The sequence below is a fragment of the Python bivittatus genome, unplaced genomic scaffold (genome assembly GCF_059951505.1).
Source record: "Python bivittatus isolate LINGU-HERP-01145 unplaced genomic scaffold, Pbiv_v1 ctg000200_np1212, whole genome shotgun sequence".
Classification (NCBI taxonomy): domain Eukaryota; kingdom Metazoa; phylum Chordata; class Lepidosauria; order Squamata; family Pythonidae; genus Python; species Python bivittatus.
In genome coordinates, this window is record NW_028277040.1 from 10,322,853 (window position 1) to 10,346,167 (window position 23,315).

The 23,315-nt window shown below is 38.3% G+C and overlaps 1 protein-coding gene across 2 annotated transcripts in view; it reads right to left on the reverse strand.

Annotated features, from left to right (window-relative positions):
* SLC39A10 (solute carrier family 39 member 10) overlaps positions 1–22,605 on the reverse strand; it is a 41,646-nt gene extending 19,041 nt beyond the window's left edge. The window contains exons 1-3 of one of the 2 annotated variants that reach the window (XM_007426943.4): positions 22,431–22,605; positions 2,937–3,959; positions 290–497 (exon numbers count right to left, since the gene is read on the reverse strand). In XM_007426943.4, coding sequence (XP_007427005.1) covers positions 290–497; positions 2,937–3,950 — 1,222 coding nt within the window. In that variant the 5' untranslated portion in view covers positions 3,951–3,959; positions 22,431–22,605. Of the gene's footprint in view, positions 1–289; positions 498–2,936; positions 3,960–21,534; positions 21,653–22,430 lie in introns of those variants that run through there. The other variant, XM_088135695.1, reaches the window with a different exon arrangement.
* Positions 22,606–23,315: the final 710 nt, after the last annotated feature.

Below are 23,315 nucleotides of genomic sequence, written 5' to 3' on the forward strand. Positions count from 1 at the left end.
GAATGGGTGTTCTAGGACCCATCACATTTTGGACTGCTTGTGTTATCATAAAGTAACTGGAAGTCTAAAAAAAAATCACAAGGGGAATAAATACTGCCCAGTTGCTTGAAGATCAATACAAGCAAGACAAGAACTCAAGTGGATCTCCCAAAGAACAGTAAGTAGGTGGCTTCTATTACCTGAACTGGCCTGACCAAGTTAAGAGCATATTGTGTGGTATATACATCAAATGAAATTACATTAACTAATCTGAAAACCCACAAATCTTTCAGTCTAGTTTCTTCCTCACCTGATGCACCTGTTTTCTCCATATTCCCAAGTGACACATTTTTTCCTTTATTCAAGTCTTCAAGAAGCAGATCTTCATAATGTTCAATACAAAGTCGCCTGTCAATCTGATACAGCAATGCAGGACACAGATAAGTAAACAAGCTGGGAGAAATTGGAGAACTGGGGTGGAGACCATAATGGCTTAGCAGCTGCGTGACATTTAAGCACTGCAAACGAATTAAGAAGAAGACAATTAAGCAGGTACCATCATTAAAGGCATACTTAGCTACTTGGTCTCATACAATTACACGCATCTCTTCTGTCATTTGAACTGCTACTCAGCCCCTGAAGCATCGCATATTGGAGGATAGGATTTTAATCTGGCAATGTAAAATGTAAATTGAGTAACTATCTGTTGGTTTTTTTTGAGGGGGAGAGGGAGATTTAATTTATTCATGACATCTACTGAGACTCTTAAAGTTTAAACCTAAATTCAGAAATGTTTATGCATACTGAAATCCTTCCTGGGGAACAGTAATGTAAAGGATTAGGATTTCATCATTGGCTGACTGAAATGGCATTTCATTTCAGCCAGCTAAGGATTATTAAATATTTGCCTATACAGTTTTAAAAAGGATACAAGATTAAGAAGTTAACCAGTTCATCAAAGAAGAAAGTACAAAAATCCTCGAGAAGTACAGACAAATAAAAGGTAATAACTTTGGATTTATCATCCTGGGATAATCTAAACAGCCATGTAAATAACCATTTTTCCTCCCTTATCAATTATACTATTAGTTGTGCTCAATAATGCACTATCAAGCATCTATCTATAAGCCCTTAGTTATATGCACCCTGCTTTGTATAGTTCTTCCTTAGCTACAGTCAGGTCCAGAAATATTGGGACATCGACACAATTCTAACATCTTTGGCTCTATACACCACCACAATGGATTTGGAATGAAACAAACACAATGTGCTTTAACCGCAGACTGTCAGCTTTAATTTGAGGGTATGTACATCCAACTCAGGTGAACGGTGTAGGAATTACAACAGTTTGCATATGTGCCTCCCACTTGTTAAGGGACCAAAAGTAATGGGACAATTGGCTTCTCAGCTGTTCCATGGCCAGGTGTGTGATATTCCCTCAGTACCCCAATTACAATGTGCAGATAAAAGGCCCAGAGTTCATTTCAAGTGTGCTATTTGCATTTGGAATCTGTTGCTGTCAACTCTCAAGATGAGATCCAAAGAGCTATCACTATCAGTGAAGCAAGCCATCATTAGGCTGAAGAAACAAAACAAACCCATCAGAGAGATAGCAAGAACATTAGGTGTGGCCAAAACAACTGTTTGGAACATTCTCAAAAAGAAGGAATGCACCGGTGAGCTCAGCAACACCAAAAGACCCGGGAGATAATGGAAAACAACTGTGGTGGATGACTGAAGAATCCTTTCCCTGGTGAATAAAACACCCTTCACAACAGTTGGCCAGATCAAGAACACTCTCCAGGAGGTAGGTGTATGTGTGTCAAAGTCAACAATCAAAAGAAGACTTCACCAGAGTGAATACAGAGGGTTCACCACAAGATGTAAACCATTGGTGAGCCTCAAAAACAGGAAGGCCAGATTAGAGTTTGCCAAACGACATCTAAAAAAGCCTTCACAATTCTGGAACAACATCCTATGGACAGATGAGACCAAGATCAACTTGTACCAGAGTGATGGGAAGAGAAGAGTATGGAGAAGGAAAGGAACTGCTCATGATCCTAAGCATACCACCTCATCAGTGAAGCATGGTGGTGGTAGCGTCATGGCGTGGGCATGTATGGCTGCCAATGGAACTGGTTCTCTTGTATTTATTGATGATGTGACTGCTGACCAAAGCAGCAGGATGAATTCTGCAATGTTTTGGGCAATATTATCTGCTCACATTCAGCCAAATGCTGCAGAACTCATTGGACGGCGCTTCACAGTACAGATGGACAATGACCCAAAGCATACTGCAAAAGCAACCAGAGAGTTTTTGAAGGGGCAGAAGTGGAATGTTATGCAATGGCCAAGTCAATCACCTGACCTGAATCCCATTGAGCATGCATTTCACTTGCTGAAGACAAAACTGAAGGGAAAATGCCCCAAGAACAAGCAGGAACTGAAGACAGTTGCAGTAGAGGCCTGGCAGAGCATCACCAGGGATGAAACCCAGCGTCTGGTGATGTCTATGCATTCCAGGCTTCAGGCTGTGATTGACTGCAACGGATTTGTAACCAAGTATTAAAAAGGGAAAGTTTGATTTATGATTATTATTCTATCCCATTACTTTTGGTCCCTTAACAAGTGGGAGGCACATATGCAAACTGTTGTAATTCCTACACCGTTCCCCTGAGTTGGATGTACATATCCTCAAATTAAAGCTGACAGTCTGCAGTTAAAGCACATTGTGTTTGTTTCATTCCAAATCCATTGTGGTGGTGTATAGAGCCAAAGATGTTAGAATTGTGTCGATGTCCCAATATTTCTGGACCTGACTGTATATACTATTATACAGAATTGCAACTTCTAAAATTCTTAAGTCAGCACAAAAGCTGGATCTGATGGGCAAAAAGCCTTGGGGATGGCTACTTTTTCTTATAGATTCATGATGTTCTTTTTGGGCTCATACAGACCTCTTCAGGAGGATGGTCATCTTCATTATGGTTCTTGTGATTAGCATGTTTCCCCACGCTGATTCGTTTATCAGGTGCCTCTCGCTTGCTGGTATGTCGATACCCATCCCCACTGGCAGGGTTTGGATCCTGATGTCCATGAGTAGCTGAATGATCATTATTGTGTTCATGAAAACGTACATGTGAGAAAGACACATCGTGCATGTGGTCATGTTTGTGGACATGATTATGTTCATATTGCTCATCTGAGTCATGATTGGGAGTAAAATCTTGCGTTGTAACTCTTGAAACTTCCCTGTTCTTCATTTTCCGCCATTTCTTAGGGTGCTTACGTAATTTTCTTTCAGGTTGTTCCTGAGTAGTGTTGGTTTCTGTGGAAGGCTCATGACTTGGTTCCCCATGATCACTGGTGTTAATGGAGTCATTATGAGATTGATGAGTACTATTATGGTCCATGTGGCGATGCACATGACGGCGGTGATGATGCTTGTGGTGTCTGTGATTATTATAATCATGAGCATGTCTACCGTCAGGTTTCAAAGATGCTTCTGTAACTTCTTTCACTGGATCACACTTCTGGCTCCTTTTGCTAGACCCTTCGTTTGCAGTCTGATTTTCTGAGCTTAGGTGATTATGGGAATGAAGATGGTTGTGGGAATGAGAATGCTTTCCTTCCTGTGTATCTAGTACATCTAAGTAAGAAACATAATCGTGACCAATGTCCTCATGATTTATTTCTACTATTTTAACTTCTCCAAGGCCAAGGCTCATCAACAATTTCTCCAGGCCACAAAACGACAACTTTCCATTCTCACCATAGCGATTAAAGAGTTTTTCAATGTAGTATTTCTGTTTAACTTCAGCTTCCTTACTTGGTTCAGGCTCGGTCCTTTCGTTTTCTGAGATCTGACAGTCATTGTGACTATGTTCACCTTCATGACAATGGTGACATTGATGAAAGACAAATGTCAGCAAACAAATGAGGCAAAATTGCGTGTGCCTATGAACCTTCATTTCTGTTTTCTGCAAGGAAAGAAAAATGAAAGCCCCATCTGTTAAGTTCTTTGGAATGGTGCTGAATTACTTGCAGCAATAAATGTTGTTTAAAATGACAGGAACTACAATTATTAATTAAAAAAAACCTTTTTAAAATAAATATGTCTGTACCTATGCATGTCGAGTGTACAGTGCACATGGGACCAGCCCAAGAAACTTTAATCAAAATATATAAAGGTAATCTTTATCAGTAATTACATTTTTAATAAATGCATTTGTAAATCAAACATAGCTATTCCTATGCAATTTCTTGGCAACTTTTAAAAAGCAAATGGAAGGTATAATCAAATTGGTAAAGTATATTCAAATTCCTATTTATGTATGGAAAAGTAATCAGTGTTTCAAATCTCTGAATAATATATTGGCTTTGATGTTCTATATACTTATGTTCAAATGAGGGAAAAAAATGAAATAGAGGAGGAAGAGAGGAAAATGTTGTTTTATTTAATTAAAAGTTCTTGGGATCAAAGGTTTTTTCCAAAGAGCTCATAGTTTCTCCTATGAAAATGTCCATTAATTAGAAGATTGTCTTAAGATCTCCAGTAGCACCATTATTAGAATACTAGAATCCTTATTATTTTCTAAATATATGCACACACTGAGAAACACTCCTGCCTTAAGTAGACAATTTTGAAAAGAATCTCTTTTTTCAAACATAACCTCCTTAAAACACAGAATTACCAATTTCAGGTCACTGATTTTGTTCTATTTTTATACATTTAAAATTAGGTCCCATTAACCTCATGGATGTCCTCCTCTGGCAAAATGTAAAAGCTGAAATTTGTTCAAGCAAAGGAACTGAGGTAAATTTTAAATTGATGATTGATAATGTATCTTGTAAAGCCCAGAATTTATAAGTTTTTAAAGTCACATTTTGTCTTAGGAACAGCTGGAAGAATGACCTGAGAGACTAAGCCATAAAGAACAAGAGGATTTGAATCAAAATAACAGAGTTACTAATTTATATTCAGCTCTTCCTCCGAGGACTCTGAATAGTGCTAAAGCCTCACAGGGATCCCGCAAGATAAGCTTTTGCTGAGGGCTAGTGACTTTTTCAAGGCCGCCCATCAACCTGCAATTTTAAATCTGTGTTCTGGAATTGTACATATTGAGGAATTTTACATATTAAAAAAAAAAAAAAAGACAACCTGCCCAACCAGCAACAACTCATAAGCAAACCATTATATAATGTCATGATCCTTAACCTAACAAATCAATCCATCAACTTTTTACAACCCAAGAGTGTATGTGTAGAGATGTATGTATATAATGTGTATGTGTATGCATGCATACATACACTCATAGTATTCCTTCTACTTGCAAAGACCACCCATATGAAATGGGTGTGTGTCAGCCCTCCAAGGTAGACCAAACCTGGAAACCAAAGACAAGCTAATGCTACTTCTATTATAAGGCTATAGAAATAGAATCTTGCAAGTCTGAATGTACTTCCCCCCTCCCTCCCTTTATTTTCATGAGAACTAGGGAGGGTCATGTCTGAGATACTTTCTCAAATTACATTTCTACCCCAGACTCAGATTTCTTTTATCTGACTGTTGTCTTAGTTGTGGCTCTTCTCCTGTTCCTCAAAGTTATTCCTTCTGCCCATTACAAGGTGATTGTAATATGAATAGGAGAATATACAAAACTTGGAGATCACAGAACAAATCTCTAAGCTTACCCGAATGATTCAAAATCACTGACTTAAGTTATTCTCTCTTAGTCACACACGTGTTCATCGCACTAAATAAAACTGGGTAGCTATGTGTAGAATGGAATGATTCCATGCTACAAATGTTAAATAAACCCAACAGACTGGCGCTGTAATAAAACTAAGCCAGATACATGCATAAGTATAACATAACATGAGCCATAAATGTAAGTTTCCTGTTCATTCCAATGGCCTTTAAAAAAAAAAAAAAGCTTGCCATCCTAGGATGATCCAAATTATATGCCACATATAAATTAGTCATGCAAGTAAGCTGATAGATGCTACATGAACTAGGAAGAAAGTAGCCTGGGTTGCATGGTAGTTGTGAAAAATAAGTCTCATCATCTCTGGCCTACAGAAAAATGTAGGCTTTTGGGTTTTTAAAAGAGATGAAAACACAACACTAATTTTGACCAAGTGGATTTGCAAAGGAAGGACTGAATTTTCTCCCCTCTACTTGTTTGAGATGGCCATGGAGAAAAAGAAGCCAAGTTGACCAATGGAGAGATGAGAAGCTCCATCCTGCCTCCATGAGACTTAGCACTGAGAATTCTCAGAAGTTTTAAGCGGAAGAAGGAAGTTTCCACTATGCCTATCGATGTGTATTTATTCAGACTAAAATCAAACAATAAGATTAAAATGGATTAAGAACGGTTTTGCCAGGGTGATTTAACATCTAAGGAATCTTACCGTGTATAGACTGAATTAAATAACTGCTAGAGCTTCTCCCTTCCAGGAATCACCCTATGACTGAGGTAAAAGCTATTTCTGAATATGGTATAAGATGAATATCAAACTAGTAGCATCACTCTGGTCTGCCTTATCTTACAGCACAGGATCAGATATCAGGAATTTTGTACAAGTTATTCTCAGCAAAGGAAGGATATAGGAAGATGGGAAGAGGACAGATTCCTTTCTTTGCAATTTTTTTCTCTCCCAGGGCAAGTCTCTTACCTGAGAATAACCTACCATAATACAAAGATTAGACAAAGCCAAACCGAGAGCTGTGCGTATGGAATGGATGACTCTGAATGAACTGATGAAATCGAAAACTCAAAAATACCATGGCTCTGAGGTTCCTAAAAGGTAAACACCTAATTTTGAAATTCTGCCAATTTAATTACAACATAGAGTTGCTTTGGAACTTATTAAATCTATCCTATTATTGGCAACAGATGCTAAGCAAAGACTTTGTAAATTTAAGGAAAAGTTATAAAACATGAAAGGTAACAAAGTTTAAGTGATATGGAATAAAAACTACCACTTAAAGGTTCTGAATTACATTTGTTAAAGTAACGAATGATTTGACATAGTATATAAGGAAAATAATGCCGGTGGCATGGTAAATGCAATGGATGTGATCCAGTTGCTCCCAGGCAAGCCTATTTAAACAAAAGTAACCTTTCAAGAAGTAAACAATGAAAACAATTTTAAAGAGAAAGTCCAAAATGTTGTGGTCTTGAAACCCACTCTCTCCATATAATATTAATTTTAATTAAATGCAAAGTTATCTTAATTTGTGAAGTTTCAAGACAGAATTGTATAGAATATTAATCTAGAGAGGCAACTACAAAATACTAAGAGGACTCTGAAATGCATTAACTCAACACATTTTCTGGATCATATTTTTCAATGTTTGTCAACATACTAGTTGAATGAAATGTTTTAAATGATCTATCTAGTGATATTTGCAGATGAGGCTGCATGCCCTCTCCTTGAGATATGCACGGATATATGCAGCATGAAAAATTAGCTTTAACAGCTGTTTTCAAACACAGATTTTGATGGCTTGGTTATCAAAGCATGCTATGTATTAAAGTAATTCCCTTTTTAACATTGCCTTTTTCTTGGAAATTCTATTTAGTGTGGCAATATAATTTTTCTTGGAAACTCTCTTTAGTGTGGCAATATAATTCACAGGAACTGAACATTAGGTAATGTCTTAAAATTTGATTCTTCGATTACAGCAATAATTTGGTGACCCAGGCTTTTTTCCTTATGGCTTACCCAAGTCTTCCTCCTGTGAGGGAAGTACATGCAATCAATTCTAAAACATAAATAAAAAATATTTTAACTATCTAGGCACAGAAACCTGACAGCTATACAATTCTTAAATTAGCTTCCAGACTGAAGTGTCAAGAACTGAGGACCCAGTTAAATAAAATGACATACGTAATAATTCACTCAGGTATGAGGCTCAGTATTTCTGTGTTGTAATTTAGGGATGCTCCTTGGATTGGAAACAGAAAAGGTGCTTTGGAGGGGGTATGGGCACACTCACTGCACCTGACAGTGCCTCTTTAAAGCAGCCACATTATTTCCTAGGCTTGCAAATGCAGGAAGAGTGAAAGGGCATACCTTCCTTAAGGAGAGGCCAACAGGTACAATGAGTGTGACCGTGCCTACTCAGAAGCACCTTCTCTGTTTTGGATCCTAATAGCAGCACACCTCTGTTGTAAGCCACTAGAATTTAACTCAAGCCACCACAAAAGTGAAAATCTTTAAAATATTAGCCAAAAAAGATATGGCATTTGATTGCTAATCCTGTTTGAAAGTATGTTAGCCATAAACCTCAACTGTCAACTCCTGAGGAAAATTTCACTGACAGCATGGCAAATCATCACTTTGCTAAAGCACACTGCCAATTTAATAATTTAAAAAAATAAAATAAAATAAAAAGCTTGAGATGGGTTTGTCCTTCCTCCCTTTAAAAAGAAGTCCCCATCCTCTTTTTCCATCCTGTCAAGGTCCTAATCTGACCTTGCACACATAATTTGTTTTTTTATCAAGTAAAAAGCAACATCAGAAATACTATCAACTAATCAATCTAGGAATACGAGACCAATTTATTGATGAATGTGGCACCTTAAATTTCCCTTTGAATCTAAAGAGTAAAACTCACTGATGACAGCATGTAAAACTGTCTTGGTCTGGTCAGTTTTCAACCATAAACTTAAATAGGAAAGTAGATACATTATCTGTGATGCTGTCATTATGTGGCAATATTCCACTAAATTACAGTGGGGTATAATTCCAAATAAATATTCACAGAATTAGGACCTCTTATAACACTAAAAGTCCTGCTTAAATATTTTTTCTAAAACAGCAAGCTGTTGATTTAACTTCTAATCTGTGGGTCCAAGAGGTAAATCAGAAGCTGATCTGAATGTTCACAAGTTCTTTATTATTTCAGCAAAAATGTATATGTTGCTTAAAAAAAGGAAATGCCTCAAAACTTGTGTGGACATGTTAAAATTTTTTCACTGAAATTTGAATCTACACACTTCTATCAAATGTGCAGGTTTGCGTAACACAATACCTGTCTGATAGCCTTTTCTACATGTGTAAGATTTTTTCCTAACTTCGCATAAATGCATTTCAAAAAAGGGAATGTGGATTCCAAAGTGTTTCTTTTTAATGGTGTGTGTGTGTGTGGGGGAGAACAGCTGCAGGATGGTTCATCATCTTCTTTGTATGTCAAAACTAAATGAAAATTCATAAGCAGTTTTTGTTGTTCCACCAGAAAAGAGAAATGTTTCCCTGGTTTGCTGCTGAAATCCTGCAGTGTGTGATTTCTGTGGAATACACATGAACACAAGTATGCCGCTTTTGAATTGGCTCTTCAAACAGCAGCATTGCCAGAATTTTTCCCCAGTCTATCTCTGGAAGTAATTCAATGACTTAAATATTACTTTTAGGAATAGTATTTAACTTCTGAGTGCTGTAATACTGTGTATTGCATATTCAATAATACATACATTTACCATTATGGAAATGAGCAGTTATCAAACAAGTTCAAGGCTGCAATGACAGGAAGGTATAGCTGCCATCAGGATGAGGAAACCTCTACCATTCATACAAGACATGAGATTTTATATTATCCCCCCCCCCCAACACTTCTACTTATAGGCTATTTCTTACATAGTCTTCATCTGGAAGTCCTCCTCCCCACAAAAAGATCACAGGAGAGGAAAACAAAGACTTCTACCATGACAGCAAGTTTGTTAAAACTTTGATATGCTTGTTAAAACTTTGCAAAACTGATATGACACCACGTGGCAAAATATATAATGGCTTTATCTAGTTACCAACAAAATTGGTTTACTTGTCAAGTATCAAATACCAACGCATTTCCTGACAGATATAACAAACTAATAAACTGGGTATAAATTACTGATCTTTATATTTAAATCTAATTCCATATAACTTAGTAGGTGAACTGCATATAAATCTTTAAATTTATCCACTCTATTTTCTATAAATGTATTCTGAAGTCTTTACTTAATCTCTGGATAGCTTCATAATCAAAGTCAAGAAACACTGCTCTTCAATGCTTTATTGTAAGTCTGCATACCTGTGGATATATAAACTTTACAATAATCAGAGAAATTAGTTTTCAATTTTTGTGAATATCTTTAATTGTTGCATTTCAAAATACAGTTTAGAACTAATATTGAGATCACAGATAAGGAAGTAAAATGAAAGTAAGCAAAGCAAAATGTGTTTTATTTTCCTGATTTATAATTTAATAAAATTTAAAAGGATTATCCACTTTAGAACAATTGCATACAATTTAAACTTTCACAAAAAAAATTACTGGCATATTTACTCAGAAAAGTTTACAACCTAGAAGTAGCACAACATCAATATTATAGAAAATTAATGTTTTAAGTGGCTTAGCACTGGCAAAGTAGAACTCCTAATGTTTTTTATTTCTATGTTAAAGTGTTTAATTATATTTTGAAATACACACGTTTTAAAGCTCTATGTACTGGTTTGTTAAATATTTACATTGTAATTCTTCTCAGAATATAAAGTTGTATAAGTTAGCTTACTTATCTTGCTAAGAGCATTTTTCTACTTTAATATTTTGGAACAATTTATACATTCATCAGATATATATGTTTGGAGAAATCATTCCAGGAGGATTTTTTCCTAAAGTAACATGAAGAGCAAACTCACAGGATTTCAAATTTCTAACTTTCAAGAGGAGAGTTATTGCTTACTCCATGCAGCTTTAACTATAATTCATAATATGTGGTTATACATTTAAGCTCTAATATGGGTTATGGGCATACTTCACAATAAAACCTGCAACAGCATATGATTACAATAATTATGTGTATATTGACTGATTATGTGCTATCAAGTTGATGTCAACACCTACCAACCACATATTAGATAGATAGATAGATAGATAGATAGATAGATAGATAGATAGATAGATAGATAGGCAGGCAGGCAGGCAGGCAGGCAGGCAGGCAGGCAGGCAGGCAGGCAGGCAGTCACACACACACACACACACACAGAGTCGAGTCTTGCTTATCCGACATAAAAGGCCCGGCAGAATGCTGGATAAGCAAAAATGTCGGATAACACACAGTAACAATTGAGTGCGGTAAAAAAAAAAAAAACCCGATCCGCTGCACCTGTTGCAATCGATTTTTGCGTTGCGGCGCCGCACCGTCAGGAGCAACAAGAAAGAGTACACTCACGCTCACAAACAAGCAGCACACTTTTCTCGTCGCCGATTTATGCATGTTGTGTTTTTTTTAGGGGCGTCGGATAAGACGGAATGCCGGATAAGCGAAGGTCGGTCAAACGAGACAAATTTATTTATATATATATATATATATATATATATATATATATATATATATGAGAGAAATACTAATCTAATTAACTTTTGGAGGCAGGGGATTGTTTTGGTTTTTACATGAATATCCAAGGAACTTAATCATATTAAATCAGTATATGCTTGTGCATGCTACTCACATTACTCACTGTAAACTAGACACTACTGTTCAAAATATGGTCTAAAGCACCACTTAGAAAGTACAAAAAATCCAATTAATCAAAGGAAGCCATTTAAACTATTCAGTTTCATGTACAACAAATTGTCTTTTATCCCATTTTCTCCTTATATTTCAAGCATTTATATTCACCCAACCACTCCTATCTTATTACATACTTCCTCCAATAGCCAGAACAAAGAAAAAGGGACTATTACCAATTCTCTTAATTGTAACTATCACCCAATTTTTATTTAAAATGATTGGAGCTAAAAGCTGAGGGAAGCTATACAGGCATACCTCAGAGATATTGCGGGTTTGGTTCCAGACCACCACAATAAAGCGAATATTGCAATAAAGTGAGTCACACAAATTTTCTGGTTTCCCAGTGCATATAAGTTACATTTTCACTATACTGTAGACTATTAAGTGTGCATAGCATTATGTCTAAAAAAAAATGTACATACCTTAACAAAATTCTTAAAATAAGACCACAATGAAGTTTGCCGCATCGACTGACTCTTTCTTTCACAAAAGATTACTCTGTAGCATGCAATGCTGTTTGATAAACATAGTATGTGCAAAGTGTAATAAAATGAGGTACGCCTGTATAGCTCTTAATTGTGAGGGACAGAAACAGAAGGAACCTAGAAACAAATACAACTATTTCTACTTTCTCTGAACTTGCCAAGGGTTAGGGATTCAGGACTACAAATCTAATAAACCAACACTGTGCATAAGCCACAAAAAGCAATTGTCCTGATTTATTTTCTTTTTTCTAGAGATTAATAGCTGAATTTCCCTGCTTGCTATGGTGAAAGGGAAGTGTCTTCTCCAATAGCCAACATGAAAATGCAGGCTACTAACTTCAGTTTTTTTAAAATACCATTTACAAAATGCAGTGGCAGGAAAATGAACGAACATCCCTCTTCCACCAGCTTGCTCACTCAACCTTAACTTCTATAGCAACCATACAAATTGTTAAAATTTGACTGTTGCCAGCCACCCTTGAAAGAAGCATGTAGCCTTCTATTTCTATATCTAATTGACAATAGTGATTTTGCCAAGTGCAACTGATAGTGATTTGAAAAAAAAACCAGTCTTAGAACATTTTTAACAGTGAGGTGGAGAAAGCCACACACTCATCAAAACTAGGTAAATTAACAAAAAATCGTATCTATTTTGCATTCCAATTTTCAAATTCAAAACTAACATTATAATCCTACGCACACTTACCTAGGAGTAAGTCCTATCAAACTCTATACGGTTTATTTTAGAACACGGATGATCAGCTTGTAAGCCTTACTAAGTTCACTTAGTACGACTTGCTTCTGAATATGAATGTCTTATATTTTCACAAGCATTCATCCACATCATATCCTTCCGTCCAAAACCACAAAACATAAATGGGTGTCAGATTTTATTCTCACAACTTAACTGCTTAGAAGTAATTTGCATGAGAGCACCTGAAAGTATGACAGTGGAGCAGGGAGTTATCAGATTCCCACCTACAAATTGAACATCCTAGGGCTTGTTCCCTGACCTGACACTTCCAGGTGGTTATATCTTGTTTCTATCATCTCCAGCTACCATAGCCCAGATTTTTATAGCAAATCCTGTACTATACTCTCGATTTCTAGTTTGTGAAATTTGATTATATTGTATGTAAACTGAATTTTCTAGGAACACGTATTAAAAACGAAATACAAGAATGATTTTAGTCCTTATAGCCTTCAACCTTATAAATTACCCTGACAATGATTTATTCTTCAGATATATAAAAATCAATAATCTTTCAAAGTAAATTAGTCTGTTTTATAGAAAACTATTTTTACATTGGCAAAGCAATCCTATGCTCTGCTTCTATTGCCTCAACAGTTTTGATGAATTAGCAGGCCAAAATCAGAAAGTTCACAATTATTCCTGGATGTGCATACAATTATTTCCTATTGTAAAGAACTAGTGGACTAAACTTGCATTTTTCTGTCCTATTCCCTGGCAAACCCCCTCTTTTGGAGTTTCCCATGGTCTGAGATTCCTTAATTCTGAGAAACAGACAATTGGATAAGGAAAGTAAGCTATATTTTATCTTAAATTGGAAGCATCAGCTTCCTTGTTTGAATTCTCTAACAAAGTACAAGGAAGCATCACCAAGCATGTCACTGATTTGTGCCAAGTATAGAAATCTGTTACTGAGGATCTTGGGTCTGCAGATTTGAATATCCCATAAAAAGATGTCATCTCAAACTAGGAAGTTCAGTCCTAAAGGCAACAACTTTTACTGGAGAGGAACAAGCATTTAATGTGCTGGTCCCTGAAGTACTGTCATAAGGTGTTATTAAAGTACATAAGTAACTTTATGAGATATAGACACAGCTACTATATATATTTAACAATAAGTTATGTGATACTATCAAAATAGACTATATACTATAGTATTGTGAGTTTGATACTAGTCACTGGATTGCCCACTATTTACCTGGGCACTCTTAAAGTCTGAAGTTGTACATCTCTGTAAAGAAGGATTTTTCTTTTTATTAATATAAATTGCTCTGTCCTATAACTATCAACTTCTACTTTTGAAAAATTCTGGGCCTTTGGGTGTCCCTAAATAGACAAGGCATATATGCAGAAGAACACATGAGCTCAAACTGCAGAAGTTTATGACTAGCAACTTTTCCATGGGTGAGGTGGCAAGGAAGAAGCGTAGTACAAGAAACAAGTACACAAGAACCAAATCTGGAAAGATTTTTCTTAAATAATGTTAAACTATCAGTTATAATGTGCATCATTGATATAAATATATGTAAATATAAATAAGCTAATTAAAATAACGGCTGAAATGATTAATATAACTCAATCTGCACTTTCTTCTACCTCTTCCCTCTCAGCACCTTTTTTTAAAGAAGACCAGCAATATTTTGAATCCTTTGCTGAAATAAAGTACCAGACAATAGTTATTTCTGTAGTAAATACCAAAATCATGGACAAAGAAAATGTTTAGTTTAAAATGTTGAGATCCTCTCACTATAGTTGCTACAAGTTGCAGCTCAACTTGCTCGCATTATCTAACAAAGTACAAGGAAGCATCAGCTTCCTTGTTTGAATTCTCTAAGTACAAGGAAGCATCAGCTTCCTTGTTTGGATTATCTAACCAAGTACAAGGAAGCATCATCAAGCATAGGGATACGTCACTGATTTGTGCCAACTATAGAAATCTGTTACTGAGGATCTTGGGACTGCAGATTAAAAATTCCATAAACAGATGTCATCTCAAACTAGAATGTTCAGTCCTAAGGGCCCCCAAAGGCTAAAGGCATTTAAAAATGCAAATCTTTGCTTTAGCAAGAATCACCTTAGTAAGATGCTAATATACATTTTCAAGAGACGAGATAATCCTCAAATACCATAAAATATATTCCAGAATATATATTAGGAGAAATGTGAATTTCTCCTAATCCTTTTTCAATTTTTTAACAAAAGCATTTTCAGAGAGCACTTCTTTCAAATCCTTGTCTCACTTTTCAAAATAGTCACTTAATCTTATACTTTTAGCATGGGCACACGTACAGACACAGTGTAACAGGAATGTTAAAATTAAGACGAGAAACATTTTATTACACGTTATGTAAGCAAAATTCTGCTCATCCAACAAGAGCTCCCATCAGTGTCTTCTTTCCCAGTTGCAAATCTGTTAGAGATACTTCAATAGTAGGTGGGAGCAAGGGGTGGAAAATAAGAATTCATGCCATCATTGATTTAAATCCATTTATCTGAGTAAATTTTATGGGACACAGCAGGGCTTATACTGAATAGATAAGCATATGATTGTGCTAAAAGACTGAACTCTTATAAAAACTAAGCAAACCAAGTGGAGTTTATGTGTAAAATTGGAGTAAACTAGATAAATGTAGCAAAATACTTTTGAAAGGACTGCATCATTTCTGTCCTGTTTTACTTATCAATGCCTGTTTATAGTTTATTGAAATGTAAGTTAAGACGCATTCACACATGTATGCACATCATTTATTGATTTCAGATAAAAGGACTCCACTGAAAAGCAAAGTTTGATCTGTGAGGTAACAAAAACACAACAGCTGTTTCTCAAATACAATCAAATTATGACTTCATCTTTTAGTCATATTATTCATGATGCATGGGTGAATGCTAACTACAGCTGCTGCATCCCTTCTTAATCAATGCTTCTGTTCCCATACATTGTGATGATCTATACAATATGTCGCATTGTTTATTTACATATAAAGAACCATACTGGCAAAAAAGCCTTGTACCAAGTTTCTTTTCTTAAAAAAGCAGAGACAATTTATCCTGTTGTCAAAAAACTTTATTTCTATCATGCAATTCAAAAATAATTATTACTCAAAAGTAACTTGCTTTTTCAGAATAAATGTTACATTAATATGGTGTCAAATTTGGAAATCTTTGGAAATAAGTTTTATGAGCTTATCTCAAATCTCCCTATATTTTTAACATTAATGAGCCCTTAAAATAAAAAATTGCTTTCTTTCTTTTATATAAATAGAAATTTCATTTTCTTACCTATTTATGATTATAAACATGGTTTAATTCTAAAGTGTTTAGAATCAAATGATCCAAAATAATTGTGCCGACTTTTCAAAACTAGTTGAAATTGATGTTAAAGAGACTGCAGAGCAAGTCTTGACAATCTTCTGTCTGCTTAACTATGAGACATTGAGCACTGAGAAATGCTGCACTCATATTTTCACAGGATTAAACCTTGAATTATCTAGGATTCAGCAACAGACTTGCAATATTTCTAGCAGCTGCATGCCTTGGCTATGTTTTCATTTGTAGCTGTACAAATTGGTTTTGCTCAAGTTCAGTTTTCTTGGTTTTTTTCAAATAGAAACAGCTTAACGTTTCTCCAAAAGCCATTTTTCTAATGCATTTCAAGTTGTTTACATGCAGTGTAGTTATATTACTTTTTGAAGCAAAATGTTAAATGGCAACATAAAATAAGCTGATAAATATTATATAAATACTAAATGTATGGAGTTCAAAGATAAAGGTGTAACATCCAAACCCCAAAAGGCCAAGCTGTAACTTCAAAATACATGAAGCACATTTTCATGAACATCAGCAATTTAGATTTGAAATCATGTAAACTCTACCCTAAAGTAAACATTATGGTTGCATTTCTACTCCCGCTTTCCAAAAGTAAATTCCACTCAACTCAGTACACTATATAACCATGCATACAATGCTACTACAATGCAGTACGGATAGAATCCTGAATCTTATGGTCAAGTCCAACTATTTCCATACATATGTATAGCTGTACTGGCTGGCTGGCCGGCCGGCCATCCATCCATCCATCCAAGCACGCACACACACACACAGTACTTTACAGCTTTATAAACATAAAAATAGGGGGACATGGTGGTGCAGCGGCTTAATGACACTGAAAGTTGCCAGCCAGAAATGGTCGACACTTCAGCGGTTCGAGCCCAGCCTCCATGTAGCAGAGTGAGCTCCTGCTTCTTCCCCCAGTTCCTGTCAACCCAACAGTTTGAAAACTTACGTGAGTAGATAAATGGGTACTCTCACTCCAGTGGGAGGAAAAATGCTGGTGGCGACTTGCAAAAAGGAGTCGGGAGCAGTTGCCGGTAGCGCAGAAGCTGCGCTCGCCCGAAAAAGGTGCGAAGCAACAGAAAACCCCGCCTCCTGTGCTCGCCAGCTGGGCTCTGCTCTAGGAAGGAGGCACTGGCAAACCACTTCCGAAACACCTTGCCTTGAAAACTGCAAAGGACTCGTCCAAAAAGCAGTCACTGCAGTCGGTAACGACTGAGTGCAGATAAAAATACAGATTCTGTGTAAAGACAGAATGTTCTACACTACACATTAGCATTCAAAAGAAATTACCTAATGTTTTATTAGTAAAACAATACCAAAACAGTTTAGATTGCATATGAACACCTACCTAGAATGGCAGCAAGAATTAATAAAATATAGAATCAGGATGGCATGGGGATTAGAATGGCTAATATTTTATATGAAATATAAAATCCTTTTACTTAACAGAATATTTTAGATGAGAGAACTTTAAATGTGTGAATGCAGCACCTCTCAACAACTCATTCAAGTAGCTGCATCCTTTTTTTAGTTTGTGCAGTTGCTATAGTCATGTGATTCTGGAAATAAATGTGGCTGTTTTAATGAGGTGAAACAGATGATGCAGCATTCTCAAGAGTACCTTTTTAAAACTGAATCCAAAACACCACGGAGCCATATTATTTCTTTAGTTATTAAATCTGTATGCCGCCCATCTCCCCTGATGGGTGACTCTGGGCAGCTCACTATTAAAACCAAAGACCCATTTATGAATTAGCATCATGCTCTAATTCCTATTTCCGGCTACTCCCTTGACCAAGTGCTAATCCCATAGATTAGGGATGTACAAACTGTTCTTATGTACAAAACAATTTTGAGTACTTCATACCCAAACTAAAGTAAGCTTCTTCTGGTTGTACTGGTATGCAAACAGAATGAATTGGGGTTATTCTGCACTATGGACAAAGTAGAGCGGGGCTGTTCTAGTCAGGGCAAAGTGGGGGGGCAGCAAGGAAAAAGACAATAACATTAATGGCTTAGGAGGCAAAGCATTAGGAAGATGCTGGAATACTGGCAGCAGCTGAAAGGAGGAAGAAAAAGCTATGGAAATGTTGAGGAAAGACAGGCAAGATTTGCCATGATTCATCCTGACTGGATTTTGTTTTATCCAAAACCTGGTACTGTACAACTAATGGGGTTTCAGTTCTGCCCAAATGTGGCTGACCAACAAAAGTTTGGCAGAAATCCCAGATTGCAATGGCTTCTTCTTGTTCTTGAAAGGAAACATTTTTTATTTTATGCATACCCCTACCACAGACAGGTCCACTAAGAGTTTAGCATGCTTGTGAAGCATGGACATGCCAAACAAATGACAGAGAGTTTTAGTTAGTTAGCTACATCATCTCTCATCACAGGACCCTGTGCATTGGTGAGTCAGAATTTGTCATTATTGTGCCACGCAGAGCCAGCAACCCAGACCAGTGAGCCAGGTTGAGACACCAATGCTATGCTATGGTGTGCTATTGGCTCCTTCTCTTCTACTTATAACAGTCAGCAGGACTTTAAGGCAATATGGAGAAATAATCTAGAAAGAGTAACATCACAGCAATGAACGAAAGGTAAGACGGAATGGAAGGCAGTGATGTCAGGGAAACAGAGCAGCAAAATTTATGTTCTGAAAGATACATAATGCCACCTGAACTAGAAAAAAAAAATTAATATGCAATGCAGATGTATATGCAAATTATAAGATCAAGCTCTGCCTATAAGCTCATTACACCAAAGCACAATTAATTAAGCTTTATTCTGGGAAAAACAATTCTCCAAACTAATTGAGCTAAAGATAACTGGATGGCAGAATATTCACAAATCACATTTATTTTTAATAGTTTTTAAGGATGTGCATAGAACAATCAACTTTGGATGATCCATGTTCAAGTTTGTTTGATTGTTTTGGTCTAAGCATGTAACAAAATGGCACTGTTTGGATCCAGGGACAGACCACAGATAAGTGTTTTAGACAAAAGTGATGGGAGAATAGAAAAAAACAAACAAACAAGGATATAAGTGGTGATGGCTGAGGTAAATCAGGAGAGGGAAAAATGCTGGGAAGATAAAGGAGGGAGAGAATATGCCACTCTAGGAGCCTGTTCCTTTCTGTTAAAATCTTCACAATAAATCTTAGTAGTCGATCAGCATACCTGGTGATGGCTGAGGGGAGGGAAGATGCTGGAAAAATCAAGAGTACAATGCTAAATGGTTTCTGCTGCACTGGGACATCACCAGTGGCAGAGCTTGAGGGAAGGGAAGGAAAATGGGGAGCAAGGAATGATGGAGCTAGCTGGCCAATAGGATAGGATATACTACACTATGAGCTGCTGAGGGTAGGAGGGGAAAAGGGCATAAAGTGCACCAGCCTTGTCCTACTCACTCCATAAAACCACTCTGGTATCCCCCAGATGTTGGTTTGTTTGGAACTAGAACAACCCAAACATTCCAGATTTTGTTTTTCCTGAACCTTGTCTAATACAAAAGCATATGGAAGAACCTACAGTTAGGGTCAAATAGTTTTGAATTTAGGAATGCGATGTTTTATAAAGCAACTATAGAAGTTATTTTGATAAAATTGTAGCACATGATCCAATGAACCTACAGTCAATCTTTCTGTATTAAATAACTGAATATTCACTAAGAATGCAAAATCTACTTTAGTAAATTATATTGTATTCAATGCAAACACTTCTTGTGAATTTTAAACCTATCTGTAATATAACGTAGAATCATTTGGGTGGTGACAGCCAGTTTGGTGTAGCGGTTACGGCATCAGTCTAGAAATCAGGAGACAGTGATTTCTAGCCCCTCTTTAGGCACAAAGCCAGCTGGGTAATTTTGGGCCAGTCACTCTCTCTCAGCCCTAGGAAGCAGGCAATGGCAAACCACTTCTGAAATCTTGCCTAGAAAACTGCAGGGATTCATCCAGGCAGTCCCAGGAGTTAACACCAACTTGAAGGCAGATACAAACATGTGGAGGTAAATCCCACAGAAGTCTAAAAGACTGATCAACTCTACTGTGTCTTAAATTATATTTTAAGATGGGAAAATAACTGTTGGGGCCCTAATTTCAATCTCTCCTTACAACTACCCAAAATCAATATGCATTAGAACATGAGATTGCTTGTCTAGTGAGATGAATGCTATAATGCTAGTGCACATTCTGGAGTACATGGAGATTTGTGGTCATATTTTGAAAAATAAAAATAGCCCATCTGTAGAAGGCAGAAATACTCTTTCAAAAAAACTTCTTCTTAAAGATGACACTCCCTGGTTTTGGACCAGCATGCTAACAAAGAACGGAAGTGAGAATGCTTTTTTTTTTTTTTTGCTGATAGTTGTACAAAAGGCATCAATCCAAACAGTACTGTAGGGATAAGCAGACAGCTCAATTTATACTTTTTAAATACCTGTTTAAATTCCCACCCTATATCTTCACTTTAAAATCTACAAAGAAAACAAGTAGTTCTTATAGCAACAAGGACAACCACGAACATGTTTGCAAATGATCTTGAGGATGGCTATTTTTAAAAGGTTACCATCCACGTGTTAAATTTTCACTTCATAAAGTCAGTTGTGTCCCTAAAAACATTTGTTACATCATGGCATAAACTAATGATCACTTGTAGCCAAACCACTTACAAACATTTACCTTCATAACTATATGCACACAAATTGCTAACTGGATTGCAAACTAACCAAACACCCCTTTAAATGCATTCTCCATTACCTGCATTACAACTAGGCCATTTTTCACAACTTGCTTACAGGACAGCAACTGTGAAAGGAATTATCTTTAGTTCCAGAGAACTAAACAATCAGTTAATTTTTGTACCAAAACTAATCTTTTCCAACCAAATACATTCCAGTTATGCTGTACGACATAAGGTTAATTCCTACCCTACTGGGAATTACATAGTTCAACTGCACCTCACCTAATAGCAATGAGGTAAGGATGAACAAAGTCAAACCTATTCTGTGGCAATGATCAATTTAGAAACTATCTACTGTTTATTTGTCTGTTAAATTTTCTTCCAAAAGCTCCATACAGTTTATAATGGAATCACAATTTCACTTCCACAACAGCAGCCTTGTCAGGTAAGTTGAGCTGGGAGACAATGATTGGTCCAAAGTCTCCCAGTGAGTTTCCATGGCCAGTCCAACACCTTAAGTGCTACACCAGGATGGCTTTCATTGCTGTTGCATTTTACACTGCTTTACCTTTTAATTTTATTGTGCAACTTTTAAGGTGTAAAAAAAAAAAAGCAAGGGTGTGCAAACACACACAGGACCAGAGAACAGGAAGAGAAAGGAAAGCCACAATTAAAAGGTAAAGTACAAAGAGTGTGAAAAGGTGCAGAAAGGATAAAGACGACGGCTTTTAAAACGCACATACACAGCAATGCAACCTCTCAAACGCAACCAAACGGGCCGTTCACGTTTTAAGCCCTTGTTGAAGGGTTTCGACTTTTCCATGAAAACGAGCCAGCGCCACCAGAGCTGGAGAACAAAAAGAGTACACCCGTGGCAGCCCTCTAGAGCGTATCTATTCACACATGAAGGCGGCCCTGGCCCTGAAATCTGGAACAACAGCCAGCAAGGGAGTGGGTGGGAAAGTGGCAAGAGAAAGAGGCTGAGGAAGAGGAGGCATTGTGCAGTACGGAGCGCCTCCACACGAGGCCCCGAAACTGATCGATACTCTCCAGCTCATGGGCAGCCCAGGGAAAGAGCGGAACACGAATCACCTAATTTCCCGCCAGCTTCCTCAACCCATCCACCCCGGCGCCGCCGGCCGAACAAAGGACAGACACATCGCGGGACTCGTATCTTTGTTCCTCTCGCCCTTCCTGCTCGCGCTTCTCCAGCACATCTCGGCTGGGAGGGGAAGCCGTTTCGGCCTCCCGCGAACAAAGAAGCCCAACCCACCCTCCACCACGTCCTCTCCCCGGGCCGCTTTCCACCCGCCCGCCGTGGAAGTCGAGTGGGTCGGTGAGCGGCCGAGAAGACGCGCGAGCGGCAGCCGGGCTTTCGGGGGGGGGGGGTGCGGCTGGTCTCCACAGGCCCTTTCCCTCATCCCCATAGCAAGGCCGAGGGGCGGCGGCGGCAGCGGCGGCAGCGTCAAGGCAAGGCAGACCCAGCGCTCCCTCCGAACCGACCCTCGTCCTCCCCTGCCACCTCGGGGCCCCCTCCCGCCGCCTCTCTCTCCCTCTCCCGCCAGAAGCCACTGCAGCGGAGCCGGCCGGCCGGCCTGTATGGGGGAGGGAATGTAAACAAACGGGGTTTTATAGCTACCTCAGCTCGAGTGTGCCGTGTGCATCTCCCTCTTCGCTCGGTACCAAACCGCCGCGCGCGGGTGCCGCCTCCTCCTCCCACTCCGCAGTGCTGCTGCTGCTGCCGCTGCTACTACGACAGCTAGCTGCTGCTGCTGCTGCTTTCCCAGGGCCTCCGCTACGCCATTCATCAAAACCACTTACGCCGGACACCGACCCTCTGCTGAAGTGGAGCTATCGCTCGGCGCGCGGCTGAACTACGCCACCTCACCTCCCCCCGCCTCTGCAGGGCCGATGCGGAGAGTAGTGGCCCTACGCAAACGGCGTAACTACGGCGGCGGCGGCGGCAGCTGCGGCACTTCTCAGAGGAGAGCATGCGCAGTTGGGCGAGGGGCTTTTAGCTGAAGAGGCTGCTTTCTTTTCTGGGTGGCTTTTACTGGATTGAGGCGGCTGGCGGGGGAGTCGCTTGTAAACCCCCGTACAACGGAGAACGCCCACTTGGAACCTTTCTTCGCTTTTGGTGTGTAAATGAAGATCTCAGGTTCTTCAGCCCTTCCCTGGAGAGAAGAACGGGGGTAAAAGTTTAAGTACTCGAGGGTGGAGCAAGAAAAGAATTAAAGGGCATTGTTTGCACAGGAAGAGGAACAGACCCTTGGGCCAGATTTTGAAATTGGCTTATAATCGTCCCCATTCATAGGTGACTTCGCTCCTAAGGGGGCCATTTCTTTAGTACTTGTTCTGTGCTTTGTAAATGGATCCGTAGTCCAAGTTCTGCCGTGCTGGACTTTGAATTTTAGGTAGCAGCCGTTTGACGGGTCCTCGCTTTGCACTTCTTGTATCAAGGCCGTGGCCGACCTTGGCTGATCTTGGCAAAGCTAAGCAGGTCCGGGGCTGGCTCTCCTTGGAT